Source organism: Stigmatopora argus, chromosome 7, assembly GCF_051989625.1.
Source record: "Stigmatopora argus isolate UIUO_Sarg chromosome 7, RoL_Sarg_1.0, whole genome shotgun sequence".
In the NCBI taxonomy this organism is placed as follows: Eukaryota; Metazoa; Chordata; class Actinopteri; order Syngnathiformes; family Syngnathidae; genus Stigmatopora; species Stigmatopora argus.
In genome coordinates this window covers 8,859,562-8,877,051 of record NC_135393.1, presented here as the reverse complement: position 1 = coordinate 8,877,051, position 17,490 = coordinate 8,859,562, and the positions used below count along the sequence as shown (strand labels likewise).

General features: G+C 39.0%; 1 protein-coding gene across 3 annotated transcripts in view; it reads right to left on the bottom strand.

The window, feature by feature from the left end:
- Positions 1–6,664: 6,664 nt before the first annotated feature.
- The window catches only part of septin9b (septin 9b), a 57,130-nt gene continuing 46,304 nt past the window's right edge, over positions 6,665–17,490 (bottom strand). For all 3 annotated transcript variants that reach the window (XM_077605026.1, XM_077605027.1, XM_077605028.1), the window contains 9 exons: positions 15,522–15,713; positions 13,906–14,034; positions 13,605–13,686; positions 12,120–12,257; positions 8,986–9,103; positions 8,798–8,893; positions 8,625–8,721; positions 7,613–7,664; positions 6,665–7,387 (listed from right to left, as the gene is read on the bottom strand). In XM_077605026.1, the coding sequence (XP_077461152.1) occupies positions 7,168–7,387; positions 7,613–7,664; positions 8,625–8,721; positions 8,798–8,893; positions 8,986–9,103; positions 12,120–12,257; positions 13,605–13,686; positions 13,906–14,034; positions 15,522–15,713 (1,124 nt within the window). In that variant the 3' untranslated portion in view covers positions 6,665–7,167. The remainder of the gene's footprint in view (positions 7,388–7,612; positions 7,665–8,624; positions 8,722–8,797; positions 8,894–8,985; positions 9,104–12,119; positions 12,258–13,604; positions 13,687–13,905; positions 14,035–15,521; positions 15,714–17,490) is intronic.

The window sequence follows — 17,490 nt, the reverse complement described above, 5'->3', positions numbered from 1 at the left end:
ACCTGCTACAAATCTCCACACAGTGACTGAGACGTGCGAAAAGGGCACATTTGCATAGCGTCTATATAGGGTAGAAAATCCGATCATATAAATGTAAATAAGGTGAGCTTAGTGTATATTTTCCTTGAGAAAACAGCTATTTGAAAACACGTCGGGAAGGTGCACAAGAGAGGACATGGATGGAGTGAAGCGAAAGGTCTCATTGGGGCTAGTGGATCAGTGAATGCAGTAATGTCACCGCTGACAGTGTTTTATTTTTTTTACTTTGGACATTTTGGCAGACGCTGCTGCTGAGGATTAACAGCAGGCGGCACTGGTGCAGTACTGGCTGCAAAACCATTCGAGATTTACGACCCCGTGCGCAATCATTCCGTCAAACGTACCGTAACTTTAACATAGGGTTTGAATTTTCATTTTTGAAGCGCTACGGATTTATTGTCAGCTGGTTTGCTGTGTAAAATATTATTTATTGTTCAATGAAACACTGGCCTCGAGCTAAGCATAGAACATTAACACAAGTGTGACCTCATCACTTTTTGGAGAAGTGAAATAATTATTAAATGAACATTAAAGGAGACTAAATTATGTCATCATCAGTCATTAAAATCAAACAATTTTTCAGGGGATGTCACGATTCATTTTTATTTGAATATTTACTTGTTTAAACTGTTTATTATTATTTTACTTATTCATTTTGACAATTTATACGCCACTAACTTAACTAATTGCCTGTCATTGACAGAGTCCAAAAGTCCACAAACCAACACCCAGACAGTTTTTTTTTTTAAATATTACTAAAGTAGTTTACACATATTCCTTCTTTTAAACATTTGGATTCAAGTCAAACCTGTAATTGATTGGACATAATGATAGCATCTCTACAGTTCTAATTGTTTTTTTTTAAACAGTAACTTTTGATTAAAACAGGCCAGAGAACAAAGAAATGTGTACACATAATTTACATGTTCATACCTCATGGCTTGTATGGGCATGTGTCCCAATGTTTGTGTATTCATGCAAAATAATGAGAAATGCCATTGAGGGTATGTTTTTCACGACGTGCGAATTGAGGAAGTTAAACATATGCCTACTTTATCCAAGCTAATGCGGCGCATTTGGCTGCGAGGCAAACAAGGTGTCCAGACTGAATGTAATTGTGAATGAGGAAAGTTCATGGCTGAGGAGACACAAGACAAGCATTCTATTAGCTCGCTCCGGGACACGCTGTGCTTCCGACAGCGAGAATGAAAGCGCAATCTTTGGAGCTGTGTGCATGCTGCTTGCTCAAATTAGATTATTCTGCCCACCTATCATGACTTCAAATTTGTTTTTTTTTACTCCTACTCAAACAAACACAGCAAATGATTAGGCCGCTTTCTTTGAACATGGGGAAAACATTCTAGAAGTGAGCTGTGAATGGAGGCGAAGAAGGCTAACAGTCACATTCAAGGGTACACTCTAACGTTTCCAAGGAAGAACAAAATGGGATTCACATTGTGACCTCGCAAGAGGTTTCATCACCGAGTGACTGTGAGGATGCCAACTCGGTCAATGGCGCATGAAACTGCTTCTTTTTATTGGCATGGCATTCAATCAGTTCCTCTTGGCTGTATGTCCTTGGCTTAGGGGTGCTGGCGATGGGGGAAGGGTGAGTGAGGGGTGGGGGAATGGGGGGGTCAAGCCATTACAGCAGTCCTGCACCTGCCCACGTCTTACTAGCCAATCCCTTTTAATGTCTTTCCCTCCTCACTTCCATTCCTGCATAAATACAATCAGGGCTTGTCAAGAAAGGCAGGAGCACTCACTCTCGTCCTCCACCGCCTCTGATTGATTATGCGGAGCGAGCAGCGCCTCCCGGCGTCTTTGCATTCCAATTGAAGCTAGCTGCATGCCAGTGCTTCCTCCTCCTTACCCTTCACGTGCCCACCTCCTGACCTCAGAGGATGCCCACCTTCACTACATCACACTACACACACCTACAATAAGCAGGTGACAAAATGAACGGTGGGAGGACTGTAAGCTTTCAACAGACTATAACAAAAAGAACATGGCAGTATTGCATAATAAACAGACAGAGTGGAAACCGATTATACTAGGCGAAAACGCACAAATGTAACGACAAACATTAGAAAGTAGAGTACCCTATTTTCCGCACTACAAATCGCAACTCTTTTCGCAGTTTGGCTTGACCTTCTATTCAGGTGCAACTTAGATATGCCTTTTTTCACTCTGACCCCCAACAGCTTATGTTGTGTTTTTTCTTAGGCCATTGAAAATCGTAATATCTAAAAATAATAACAGGTGCCAATTCTGTCGTTACCTATTTTACTATTACATTAATGTATAATGTTTATTCTTGGTTTCTGATAAATTTAAAAACACCTCCTACAAAAAAATACTATTTATACGGCAGTCCGACATATTTTTTCCCCTTTCATTGCGCATTATTTGGCTACTGCGACTTAAACTCAGGTATGACGTACTATAAAATATGTGGTAATAACAATAAATTGGAAAACAACAAGCTAGCTAGATGTCTGTTAATGTAACATGTTAACTGTTATTCAGATAGCCATACCTATCTTTCAAACTCACTCCAAATCGCTATGAAATCCATTAAAGTTTTCATCTTCAGTATCACTTAACAAACAACACAAAAAAATCCTAATTGGGCATCATGCTCTGTCACGTAAACGTAGCCTAGGCCACTGAGCAGTGATAACAAGTGTGAATTATCGTCTGGAAAAAGTGGTCTTTTGAATCACCACCAATCAGCAAATTGTCTTTAAACCTGCCAAAGCAAGCATGAATGTGTTTTTTTAAAGGACCACCACTAAGTGACAGAGGCAGGCTGTCACGTCACAGTCAACCAAGCAACACACCTTGACGGCTGATGCGAGTCTATAGATCATTCTCAATTGTGCCTGGCTTTTAACAGCCAACACACATCCACTCACGCTCTCCATCAGCGCGAAGCCTAAATGTGCATGTCAGTCCCTTGGTAGTCCTTCGCTTTCGACTGTTTGCAGTGCTAAACAACCCGCGTCAACAATCACTCCTTCTAGACAACCTTGGCCTCCCCGGAGGGCTAAGTTGTCTCCAACGACCCGCACCTTGGCCGCTCACTTCAGTGAAATACAGCGGCAAGTTTTAATCAAGATAAATTTGCATGTGGAGATAAAGGAGGCGGTGGGCCACACCTCCCCTCGTGCCTCCCTGCCATGCCAGCTGATGTCAGAGAGGCACGGATGAAGAAAACGGAGATGCGAGAGGGGTACACACACGCACGCACGCGCACACCCGCGTGGCAGCTCGGTGCATGTGTCCTGGGTTCGAATCCAGGTCGATTCAGCTGTGTGGAGTTTGCATGTTCTTCCCAAGCCTGTGTGGGTTTTCTCCGGGTATTCCGATTTCCTCCCACATTCCAAATACCTACATGGTAGGCTGATTGGACACTCTAAATTGCCGATAGGTATGAGTGTGAGCGTGAATGGTTGTCTGTCTCCTCCTGCCCTGCGATTGGGTGGCCACCAATTCAGGGTGTCCTCCGCCTCGTGCCTGAAGTCAGCTGGGATCGGCTCCAGCACCCCCCACGATCCTTGTGAGGAAAAAGTGGTTCAGAAAATGAATGAATGAATATATCACTGTCGTCACTATATGACATTCTTTTATAGCAGTGTTGTGTTTGCACAAAACATTTGGAATTATGACCAAAAAGTGCCACCTTGCTTTTATCAGACTAGAGCACAAATTTTCAAAAGATCTTAACAGGTACATTCAATGTGGCCTATTTTGTACACTTTTACCTGATGCAATTTTCAACTGCCGAAAGTTTTAGCTTTTTATTTTGTTGTCTACATTTAAAAACAAATGGGCGGAGTATTCTGTTCGTCTTTTTTTGGATATTTTTACAACAGCCAGACATTGGGTGCTGACTCAGACACCATCCAGATGGCGAGCCGTCTGAGTATAAATCTACTAGTTCATTTGCTGACCGGTCTGACAATTCCTTGGCTGTCTGATTAAACAAAAATCTACCTAGTAAATGTGACCCGATGAAAGTGTCTTATTAGACTTAGACTGTGGTCTTTAAGTGTTATTTTTTTAAACTACAAAGTCATATTCCGTTAAAAAAACCAGAACACAATCTGGCTTTGTTCTGACATTAAATATTAAAGAATATGCTCCAGCTGAGACTCATAAGGTACCTGCTGTTAGATTTGGCAAGGTCTAGATCTTTGTTTCATTTTCTAAAAGCACTGCAGTAGAAGGCTCCTTCCTCCTTAATTAGAAAACCATTGATAATTTAGCATCATGCTCGAAACAGATGCCTGAGCGGTGGATCAACTACTGCTTGGTGTTTTCAAATAGCAAATAGCTTTGAAGTGGGGGAAGTAACTGCATGTGGTCAAGCTACACTTAATCAATGCAGGAAGAGACCAAAAATACCCCAATTTGACCCAGAAATTCTCCAAAATCTTTAAGGATGTCACCCAAAACCAATGGAAAGTGACCCGGAGTGATGTGCAAATGCCCCTAAACCAACAAAAAGTGATGCGGAAACGCCCCTAAATCAACAGAAGGTTTTTAATAAATTATCTTACCATCTGCATCTTCCACACAGTTTAGAGGATGGAGAATGGATCTTGTCTCAGGCTATTCTCTAGGAGTTTGTTAGTTCTCCTGGTGCTTGGGGGCTCCCTTTTACCTAAAAAAACAAAAAACAAAACATACATGATCAAGTTTGTTAAAGACTTAAAATGGTACATCACTCTTTGATGCCAAAATGTTAAAAATTAAGACTTAAAGATTGTTCATTGTGATTTTGCTTTCAAATACTAATAGAATTTTATGAATAATGCAAATTAGCGACAACAGACATTTATAGTCAAACTGCATTGATCTGTAAATGGCACTACTAATGGGCATCAAGGGGTCTTAAAGGTGTGTGAGGTTGCTTGTTTGTGTGTTGTGAGTGTGTATGGTTGTTTGTTTATTTGCCATATGATCAGGAATAGATTTACAAGCAACCCAGCACATGCCAAAAATCAGTCGGTATATGCTTCAGTTTACACTGGCATCCAAGAATGTGGAGGATTGACTATAGAAAGCCATAAAAGCCCCCCGGAAAAACAAACCTCATGACAATAGTATTCGGTATTAATGTCAAAAACTCTCACAGTGCGAAGGAAATATATCCAACAGGCAATAAAGACAAACCGTGTTAAACAATAAAAATGTCCACCTTTATTCTTTGAGCATAACATATCTAAGATACAACCTTAACTCTAGTATGCGTTGACAAATTATAATAAACTATACAACAGATAAAGAATAAGTCAAAAACTTCCTCTGTATGGGGTAACTCTTCTCCTTTGGTCAAAACAAAGCAGCAAAAAAAAACATTTTTGTGGGATTTGATAATCTAGTAGTACTAAAGAGTTACTTGGAATGATGTGAAAGAGGTCCTCTTTGAAAAAACTGAAACATGAAAACAGTTTTAACGCAAATTCTGATATTATTTTGAGGAAGTACTGGATATTGGCACACATTTCTAAACATGCAAACTACAGTCGCAATTGCCATGTCATTGTCACAATTAGACGTACTTCGGAATGACGAACACAAATGTGCACTTCATGAGCAGATCCTCCAAACCTGAAGTGCAACACAACATATTATTGTTACTGTAACTACTAGCCACACCTCTCGAATCCATTCTAGTCCAAGTTACTGCTAGAACGGCTTATCTAAAGACACAAATATTCTTTATCATATAGAAATGGACTGTTACAGACCAAACTGACAAAGTATGGCACGGGGGGGCACAGTTTCTGCCACATTGTTTACAATAAAATTAGAATAAGTTGGATAAAAATACACAGGTAAATGAAAACTGTGAAATACAAGGGAACCACTTTGTACAGGAGACAAGACAGCATTGCCTAAAGTTTGGGGATTTTTAGGGGTTGTTCTTTTTTTTTTTTAAATAAAGCGTCATAATGTGGAGAAAATTGGGCAAAACTTTTTCAGGACCGGATCCACACTGTTGTTCAATTGGCAGTGTGGAAACAGCTACTAATTAATCTTCACTTCCTGCATAATACAATGACAGAAATCTAAAACTCCAAACACAGCCTAGTAACTAGACAACTACTGTATATGACAACACAAAGTCAACCAGAATGATGTCACAAATCAGAGCTAAACTAAAAGACAAAATGCTGTTTTTTTGTTTTACAAATGCCATGTTAGATTCATCACTGTATACTTGAAATAAGGGGTGGAAACTATTTTGGGACAATGGTACAAGAAGAAATAATTATGTATTGATACACCAAAATTGAGGGTTTTTTTTATTTGGGTGAGTAAAATCTTATTAGAGTAATAACATTTTGAAAATAAAATACCTTAAGACAACAAAACTCTATTTTTGTAATGCATAATACTTCAAGACAAACAGTTGTCTTTTTTTCCTCATGTTTTCCTTTTCCTAATATCACAAAATTGCAATAATAATCGATACTTCTCCAATTACACAAGTTTTTACCCTCAATAATTTAATTTATTCCCCCCCATTTCATTCTGTCTGGGCTTTGATACTTGGTTTCTAATAAACATAATTGAAGTTTGTGGACTTTTAAAATCTCCTCTGAACTTTTCCTTTTTTTTGGACAGTTGTAAAGTGGTTAGATGACTACAAGACAGTTTTGAGGTTAGAAGTTGGAATTTCACCTCTGGCCATTCTGTATGGAGTTTACATATTTTCCCCGTACTTACGTGGTTTTTCACCTGGTACTGTCCAATCTTCCTCAAACAAATAAGCACAATATGGTTAATTGAACACTAAATTGTTTTTAGACATGAATGTTGGTTTGTTTGTCTGCATGTGCCCTGTGATTGGTTTTGCTGTGAGTTAAACCAATGCTCTTATTGGCTATTGGTTCCCCACCTCTAATTTACCTAAAGAATATGGAAATCTAATGAGCAGAAGGAGTGACTGTCTATGTGTATTGTGTTAGTATAAAAATGGTTTATTCCTGTATTTTATCTCATTTTTGCATTTACTGAAAAAGTCCCATTAGGAAAATAGATTTACATACACTCATTGAATATGTCTTGAAATCTATCTGTTCATGTAAACGGAATGTGTGTGTGTGAGTGCGTCTACATCTCGTGGGTGAGAACTTGATGTTGGATAGCCACCCCGTTGGCTTGCACGACCCCGGCCGGTACCAGCTCGGGCTGACCGTTGGCCTTCAGCTGAGCAGGGGGACGCTGGGCCGGGCGAGGGGCAAAGTGACCGTTGGATTCGTTTAACCGCCGCACACGGTACGTCTCGTAATGGATGCTGCCTGTGATGTCCTTGATGTTCTGCATGTGTGTCCTGAAACGCAAGCAGAGCAATGTGTTTTCCATTAATACACAGACTGTGCCATTTTATGTGTTGCCATATCTTTAAAAGTGATTTATATGAAGTTGGACATTTTACAGAATGCATACTTGAAAATGAAACAATTTTCCCCTAATGTAATACAGTCCAAATGAACGCAACTTAAAGTAAATAGTCAGCCAGAGACTTTTTCCTGTGTGCTCGGCAGATTAATCTCACCTGATCAGAAGATCTCGCAGGTATGCAAACTCACAATGTGCAATGTTCTCCACTGCAAAACAAAACAGACACAAGGTAGTTTTAATCATACCTTTACTCGTGAACTCTAATAAAATTCATCACCAACGGGCAAGTCAAGCAACCCAATTAACTGTAACGATGTAATGAGGGAATATATGAGCCCATAAATCCACTCAGCTCCACTCTTCCTGCTCGTCATGTCTGTACCACATGGTGTCAGTGTTTCTCATTAAATCTAATGTAAGGCATTTTGACCAAAGTGAGATTAAGAAAGCATTTAATTCACTTCTACTTTGACTGAAGGGGATTTGAAGAGACCCGTTTTTCACAAACTAGCTGTGACAAGTGACTGGTGCCCAGAGTTTAGCTAACACGTGAATTATAGATTATGTCAAAAGTGCAAATAGGAGGGAGGAGAAATGCTATTTATGTAAAGCTTTGAAATCCCCATGCAGACACTAAATTAAATTCCCTATGAGAGCAAGAGAGTGGAATATTTGCTTGGGGGTGCCAATGCTGATTAGTGACTAGGAAATTGTACTCAATTCCAAAACTGCACACTTCAAGTACATAAGTGCATTATCTATGTACAGTGATACCTCTACTTGCGAATGATTCTACATATTAAAATAGTCAGATTACAAAAAGCCTCAATGGGGACCATTATGTCCAAAAATACAAAATATGTGCGTAACAAAATTGTAATTGGTTAAGTGTGTGTTTACGTGCATGTGTGCGTATGTTTACAATCTTTATATTGTGACTACTAAAAAAAGCCGTTTTAAATAATCATTGCTGTGTCTTTCTTATTTTGTTGTATTTCAATATTTATTTATAAGTACTCCAATCTTTTTTCAAAGAATTTGGGGGTCCTATAGGTAAAAAATGACCCATTTTGAATTCCCCAGCCAAAAACAGCTGTCAGCTTTAACTCAACAAAAGTTGTGTTCCCTAGTATTATCAATATGTAATGTTCATATGTGCGCATTACCCTCTATGGTGCCCCACTTTGTTCTCCTTCCCAGAATCCTCTTGCCATTCTCCTGGTACTCCTGATCGCTGCCCACCACGGCAAATGGAATCATTTCCTGAAGATAAAGCCCATACACATATTAGGCCAAGTATTGTTTTAAAAAAATGAGTTGACACATTGGATGAATTTACCCTGATTTTATCATTAATCAGCCTGTCCTCAGCATCCTCGTCAAACTCTTTCTGAGGATAGACATCAATATCGTTGGCCCGCAGCCCTTCCCTTATCTGAAGAAATAGCAGAGGGCATACGTTTAAAGTTGAATGGCGGAAAGAGCAGAACGGGTGTCGTGGTACTAATTTGAGGACAAGGCGCTGACCGTTTGCTTGAAGTAATCCCGTTCCTCCAGCGTGAGCGTGTCGGCCTTGGCGATGACGGGCACGATGTTCACCACCTTGCTTAGACGCTTCATGAACTCCACATCCAGAGGCCTCAGACTGCATGGAAAAAAATATTATAACTCTTTTAATGTCATTGACAGCAATATATAGACTGTCCAATTCATTTTAACTCCTTGGCTGCCATTAACACTGATACACCTCCAATCAATGTCAATGGCAGTGAATGAGTTTAAATTCACTAGCAATGTCCTTCCTACCTACATCAATGGAAGAGGCAAATTCCGAATACCATACAGTATGCTGCATTGCCTTGGAGTCACCACTAGATGATATCCATGTCCTGTTTAATTGCAATGCAGAGTGTGATTCTACATAACCCTTTAACCCAGAGGAGCCTTGGTTTACAATAGATTTGTGTTCCTACAATGGCTACCTGAGTGATTTTCAACCACTATATAGAATTTTTAACAGAGGATCTCAATATTTTTTTCTTAGTATTTCATTCATTGGATGCCATTGATGTCGACAGATGCCCAATTCATTTAAACCGGGAAGACTGGTTGTGAATGCTAACTTTTCAGTCCCATTGACCGAGCTAGACGTCCAATTCATTTCGATTGGAAGGCGTGAATGAGAATCGTTAAAACTTATTGCATGCCACGGATGGTGATTAGATAAGAGTCAAACCACCAAACTCAGAACTGAGGCAGCTATGTGAAGCATGATTATCCTAAAGCAAAGAATGTGTATGCTCAAATTTCACAAATTACAGGAGTTTGAACTGCAAATTTGAGTTTGAAATCAAACGTATTCACCCACAAGTGTTTGAACTTCATTTTGGAGGAGAATGTTTCATTTGTGCTCACATCTTTCGTCTCCCAAGAACAAGCTCATACTAGTCGCAAGAGAGTAATAATTACTAGTGACATTGGTGCTACACACTGTATTTTCAACTTGCCACTCTTTCTCGGTGGAACTTTTTTTTGCCTCTGGAAAAACTGCCAAAACTACTCTCGGCTTTGCCCTTCAATTAGTTTCAGATAAGCTAAGTCCAGTTCAATTATTCAGCTGGAGGAGAGGACGAGCTGGCTGTGCGCACGACGGGAAGAAAAACTTCCAAAATGCATTAGTGGGGAAAAAGAGCCACAATTAATGTGACATATGTAACAACAGGAAGTCGTCCATTCGAAACAGATGTCACGTGAGTAGGCATAAGGCATGCATGTATATTTCATCTTTTGAGTACCCCTGAATATATTGTAAAGACAATGCACAAGTAGATGTGCACCATCTGGTGTATACAAACAGGGCTCTATTTATGCGGTCAAAAAGATAAATGACATAAGTGTGGGTAGGTTTGCTTTCTTGGCACTGAAATGCATACAAGACAATCAGTACCATAATGCTTTTCGGGATTAGAACATCCCTACATTAACCAAAGACATCATCAATAGTGTCTAAGAACTGAGGTAATTCCTGTGTTTCGCTCTTGATGAAAAATAGAGACTTAATTTCTTTAACATAGTGTGAAATGAAACAAACAAGTGACTCTTTTGTCACTTGCCTTTTTGTGATGACATATTTATAAATGAGTCATTCATCACTTTAACCTTAAATTTAGGTCACAGGGGCTAATTTACAAACTAACGATCCACACTTAAGAGTCACTTTCTTACCAAAATACCTACTCAAGTCCCCCCAACTATTGATGTTACACTTTCTTGCATTTTCGTTTTATTCATGTATTTATTTTTAAGGATACTTTACACTATCTGACCTCAAACACGAGCCGATAACAGGGTTTTTTTTTTCAAATCGGTCTGTGGGTGCAGATTTCCAGCACAGGAATCTGAGGATTTGTTTTGAATATATATTTACATTATCACCAGTTAAACAGGTGGTTCCACCATTACATCAGGCTTGGTGAGGGCCCATAATGAAAACCACAATCAATAGGACCCCTTTTTTCTCTGGTATCACATTGATTACCACCAATTTGGTGTCCTACAAGTGCAATCAATGGACTACAGTCAGGTGTCTCTTGTTTCCGCAGAAACCTCATTGGTAACGCTGTCTGTCCTGGATCAGATGGAACAAAAACTTCCACCCACAGCGGCCCTTGAAGACCGGTATGCCGACCCCTGCCCTAACCCTATAGACCACAATCTGAGCCTTCATTCATTAAGGAGCTGGGATTCATGTTGTCTTTTCAACATGCATTTAAATCCTCGTCAGCTTGGTGCTTGCCAAAACACTAACTGCCAATGTGACTGCCAGCATGGCTGGCTAACAGATAGATGGTCAAGCACATTCAATAAACAATTATTGCCTGAACATAGGCAGATATGTACAATATAATGTTTTAGTAGTTACTGTGTACCTCCCGTCACAAAGCCATGTCATCTACTTACCGTAGTTAGAGTGCATAGACGCATTCACACATTCCAAAAGAAACAACTGTGGCGACATGAACGCATGACGAGAGAGTATTTCAAACGCACACAAATAGGCACACACTAAAACAAAGTGGCTCCTCTCGAGGGGAAGGTTTAAGTGGACCAGTCGGACGTCGGAAACATGAGCCAGCCGGGAATGAAGAAAAAAATCGGAGGTCATAAGATCACTTCAGCGCTCGGAGTCTTTATGTGACGTATGTTTATAAGCATTTTGCGTACTAAGCTATAATCAGAAATCTTTTGCTTTAAATAAACAAATAACAGCAGTCAACTCCAACAATTGTTACATTTCTGTGTGTCCAGATTTGTTCTGTTGTTGTTTTTTCTGTCATAGTCATATGAATCCAATGTGTGTTCAAGATGGGATGTAATAAAAGGAATATAAAATTATTGCTACAATGTCAGTGTGACAGAGCAAGCAAGCTTATGACATTCTACCAATGCCAACCAAGAATTCGTTTTCTAAGTGAAATGTGATTCTCCATAGTTCTACTTGTCTCTGAGGAGGTAATGACTTCCACATGTGTTTCGGAAGAGAGGTTAGCTGGAGTACGACTGATGGATTTTGGAAAATCCCCAGTAGGCCTGCATCTTGGCAGTAGTGGGTGATAAAAGCATGTGTGTATATTTGTGTGTGATAGAATTATTATGCTCACCAGTGCCCAGTTGGCGGGATAAAGTATATGCAGCAGTGCACCCTCGAATCTGGGATCCGCTTCTTCCTGTCAATGTTGATCTCTTCTTGCAGGTAGGCTTCATACTGGTCGTTGATAAACTTCATGATGGGCTGCCAGCTGGGAAGAACATGGAAGAAAAAATACCTTGTCAACATCAATCAAAATAGAGTCCCTAATGCATAGAACAGAACAGGAAAAAAAAGTCCTTGATCTATCAAGTAAAATGTTTCACTTTAGACAAAAACATTTTTCTGTTGGCTCTCTAAATGATAATGGTGAATGTAACCTTAACCAATTGAATTGAATGTATTTGTTGTCATTATACAAGTACAATGAGATTTAAAGTTTCACCATAAACTGCACACATAATAAGTCAACACAAATAAATAGTGTGCACACTTTATGGTGAAGCTTTAAATCTCATTGTATACTTGTACATATTGCACTTGGATAATGTCAATAAATGCATTTAATTCAATTCAATTGGTCAAATTTGTGTGGACTACTCACTCCAATCTAGTACCAAAACTCTAACCCCATAGCTTTCATTTTATGGCAGTTTTAAACTAGCAAGAGAGCTAACAATTAGAAACATTCGCAGACTGGAAAATTTCAGGACTAGCATTACATGCCAGAAAGTATCTTGACAAAAAAAAGTTGTGGGGAAATTACTTTGACATTTCTACCAGTAATTGGCAGAGCGTCTTAAGCATGAATGCAAGAAGAAAAAATAAGCCTAAAGGGTCCTTTTGGGAAGATATATCATACACAAGAGCGTACAATATTCTTCCTATAGTGTAATTCTGTTGCAAACTCCATGCTCCCCTAACCTCTCTCCCAATCTCAAGCACGTCAACATGAAGGGTGTTGTGAAAATGTGGATGACATCAAGGCTGTGATGACAGAGCAATGGAGGATCCCTGAGGAATCCTTCCAAGGGTCATGGACAAAGTGCATTTCCAAGGGGATTAGAAGTTCAAAGGGGAAAATAAAGTTTGGAAGTGAAAGCCATTTTTAGTGGCATTTTCTTTCTGACATTTTTGACACATGTTGAGAGTCGCATTTTTACTGCGTCTCATAAATAGGATTAGCCTGGCAATATATCCAAATAATCGGCCAATACATTTTCAGTAGCCAGAGAATATCAAGGAAGCAGCTTGATTGGAGCACTTTCTACACGCTGGGAAAGTAATTAAAAAATATTCTTGCCATTGTTTGTGAGCATTTGATTTTGTTTGCGTAATATATATGAGGAAGAAAACAACAATTAAAATGCAGAGAACGTTGTGGATCTACTCAAGAACCAAATCGGTTTCATGCAGTTTACATTACTTTTTTTTTGTCAAAAGTAGTATATGTAAAGTATTACATATTTCCACACATTCTTTGCTGATCGAACTGCATATTACACAAATAATTACAGACTATAGCATTACAGTGATTTTGATAAAACTGAAGCATCACCAGTTCTCATTGTTGATCTGATCCCCGAAGCCTGGCGTGTCGATGACCGTCAGCTTCATCCTCACACCTTTCTCCTCAATATCTGCATGGAGGAAACATGCATGAGGGATCAATTGAAAACTCAAAATGGTCTGCAGATGTGAATAGTTGTTTTGTCTCTATGTGTGCTTTGATTTTTTTAGCGACTGGTCCAGATTGCACCACTTGCTGAATGTCAGCCTGGACCAGAAACAGGCCCAGCACTAGAAAATGGTTGGAACGATGGATTTTGAGTGACGGCAAGATAAGAGCAATAACCTACCGTGACTGATGGACTTGATCTCCACAGTCTTTGGGATCCTGTCTTCGGTGTTAGGCTCAACTGACTTACGGCTCACCTTCGATTTAAACAGTGTGTTCATCAGAGTAGACTTTCCCAAGCCACTTTGCCCTGTCCACAATTAGCACACACAAACAAACAGAAGAAAGTGAGTTAAAGTTTGAGGAAACCACATTTAAAAGCTTGACTTATCTCTTAGTTTTCATAGTGATCTCATGCTCCATTAATGAATACATATGCACACAAATCAAGCTCTCTTTGTCTCGCATTATGAATGACAAAGAATATATGGTACTAATATTTGCTGCAAAACTTTGCAATAGTAATAAAGTTGCTCAAAATTAATTTATGAGGAACTTCAATGGATCATTTCCTACAGCCCACTTTACGCCATTATTCGGTACCCTTGTGCACAGTAAAAAGTGTGATTTAACAAGACTGAATTTATTATCTAAGCCCAGGTTTCATTTTCTCTCAAGGTGATAAAGCAAGTTGACGCATGCCAACTTCTAGACCGTGATTTGGCCTGCAGCAATGATTTAAAATTTATCACATCACACTGACGTTCATAGTAAAACATTGCATCTCAAACTGCGTTCAATTGACTTTGACTGCACTTGAAATGAAAAAACTATGCTTGGCATTCAGCAGGAATGTGTTGCCTTGTGGTTTTGCATGATAACACCTTATATAGCTTCAATTTAGGGCCTTAATCAGCCATAAGGTATTAAAATCGAGTAAAATGTGAATTTCAATTATTTCTGCATGATATTCTACTATGGTTGCATATATACGAAATCTCAAATTTATGCTCAATTTTAGGCTTCAGTTTACAATTATACATGTAAATAAATGTACATTATAAGTACATTTTAAAAAGTGTTTTGGACACAAGTATTACGTCAGATTTACACCCAATAAATGACGTAATTAGAATGTTTTTACGGTCTCATACGGTCTCTTCTGTGCAGAGACTGTGTTAATAAAAACAGCTTTAGTCCACATTTTGGAATGTGGCAGACAAAAAAATCCCAAATATTCATAATGGGTACCTCGTGATTGTTTTTATGGAAATGAGTGGTGAATCAATAAATGCTGTAAACACATACAAAGAATTATGGCTTTTGGGTTTATTGGAAACATCTGTCACTGTTTCAAAGAATTTTAAAAAAAGCACTATTATGGCCGGAACGGTAATCCATTTATCTGAAAGTAAGTGTGGCGTTTGTTATGTCCACGTGTTTTGTGGAGTCTGGAGAAGACTTAAAATCATTTTGAATTATTTTTACGATCAAGTTATGCTCTTGCCAACACAAGTAAGACCAATGAGCAAGGTTGGGGAACTCTATAAGTTATGGAAAGAGGCTGTTAATGCATAAAATAATGACCCAAAATGTGGTGAGCTGAAAACAGCGTCAAGTAAACGCTTACTTTTTACTCGACCACAAACACCATCACCACAGCACTTCCTGATCATTTGACAGAGATAAAAGCATGCAAATGAAAGAGAACACGGCAGCAAAAGGAAACGTGAATGCTAATAAAAAATATTTTAGTCTTGTATTAATGTAAGGCAGGCAGATCTTAGACTCACTCACCCACGACCATGATGTTGAGCTCAAATCCTTGCTTCATGGCCTTCCTCCTCATCTGTTCCAGGATGGCATCAATGCCAACATAACTGAAGTCGCTGCCATGGTGGGCCTTGTCCCCTTTACCATGCGGCGGGTTGGGATGGTGTGGCTTAGTATAGTCGGACATGCTGCTGTGGCTCAGACTGATTTCTGACCCTAAAAGAAGGTTAAAGACAAAATTGACTTATTGAGTGATTGGATTCAATTCCATAGAATGTCATCACCCATTTAGTACATGTCTAAAGACATGAAAGACAATTTCAGTTCAGTGTTATTCCCTTGAAATCTTACTCTTACCAACTCTTTTTTTACTCCGCTTTACAGCAAATAACCATTAAGCAGATAATCCAAGGAGAAATGACACCCAACATCTTAGAGTAGTTACACTACACCTCAACCAAAGCTTCATGGAAATTGCAGATGTGCTTCCTTGAAGATTTATGGAGGTTCAACAGGTGGACGATGCAACCTACAAAGCTTACCTCTTCTGAGAAGGAGCTGTGATATACAACACGTGCCTAGGCACTGATGCAACTGTGCCAACTGAGCTTGAATGTAACTCCCCCTGTGGGAGGAGCCTGTGCAATTGTAGGAAAAGCTGTTTTCTCAGTGTAAATTGTAGACATGGTTTATAAATGAGTGAATTGACACACATGCTGTATAGATTGCATATGCATTGCCGTATTTCAAAATGTGTGCTCTGAAATTTATGACATAAAACCACACCCCCTCACTCTCTTTTGCCAACTCTGCCCCTTTGATACAGACTTCTGAGAGTTCCCCAATCAGTAGTTAAGTGTGACTGCTAAAACGTTAAAGGTTATAGTTACTTGTAGTTGTAAGCCTTCAATCATCCAATCCAGTGATGGCTACCACACAAGTCAAAAGGAATATCTGCATAAGCTGTTTGGCATTGGGCAGCGAACATTTGGGAAATTTGACACGGGCAGCCTTCCCACAAATGCATGCTTCTTCCAAATGGGTCATCGTCGGAAATGGGAAAAAAAACGGCTTTCAAAGAAGCTTTATCAAAAACATTATGCTGCTGTGCAATTCCACATGACTGCAAACCAAAAGCTAGAATAATAAACATATCATTAAAGGAATAACCTTTGACAGTGCCAATCAAAATCTACCATTGCTACCCATTTAAAGACAGAATTTTAGACACAAATTGAAAGACAGATTTTTCAGTATTGTTGATAGTTGAGAGAGAAAAAAAAGAAATGACTATTTTAGTCCCTCACAGAGTCCTCCATACAACATTACAGCAGCATGTGTGCAAAATTTGACAGAACAAGGATGTTCTTATGTTCCCTCCACTCAACCCCCCTTAGACTCTTCTCCAATAAAAGACAAAAGAGCTGCAGTTCTGGAGAATACACAAGGATGCACCACACCTACGGTACAGTAATTGATGGCTCCCTAAAGTCTTTCAATGCATTTTATCCCACAACTTGATTTTACGGCATGAATGTTGCCAACGTGTTTTGGCCAAATCTCACTAAAACACAGAGAGAACATAACAGGAAAATAATGAAATGAGCTCTAATGTAACAAAAAGAGCCTTAACATTCTTTTATATTATTAACCTGCTTGTGAACCCTACTTTTCCACATGTTGGTTAATCTCATCATATCATAACTTCCATGGTTAAATGATACAAGATCCATAGAACGCCTTGTTAGATTCAAGAGAGAAATTCAGGGTTTTAAGAATTAATCCAAAAATCTGACAAAAAAACTGAGGAAAAATACTTAATGAATTGTATTTTGTAATTACTGGATTAATTAGTGAGAAAACCAGTGGGATAGTCAATTCTTGATAAATACTCGATGGCTGCAGTCCTAATTTTCTTGCTGTGAACTTTAAGTATTAATGTCAAGTTTAGACAACAACAATGTAAACTATTGGCTAAAATGACCAAGTGACA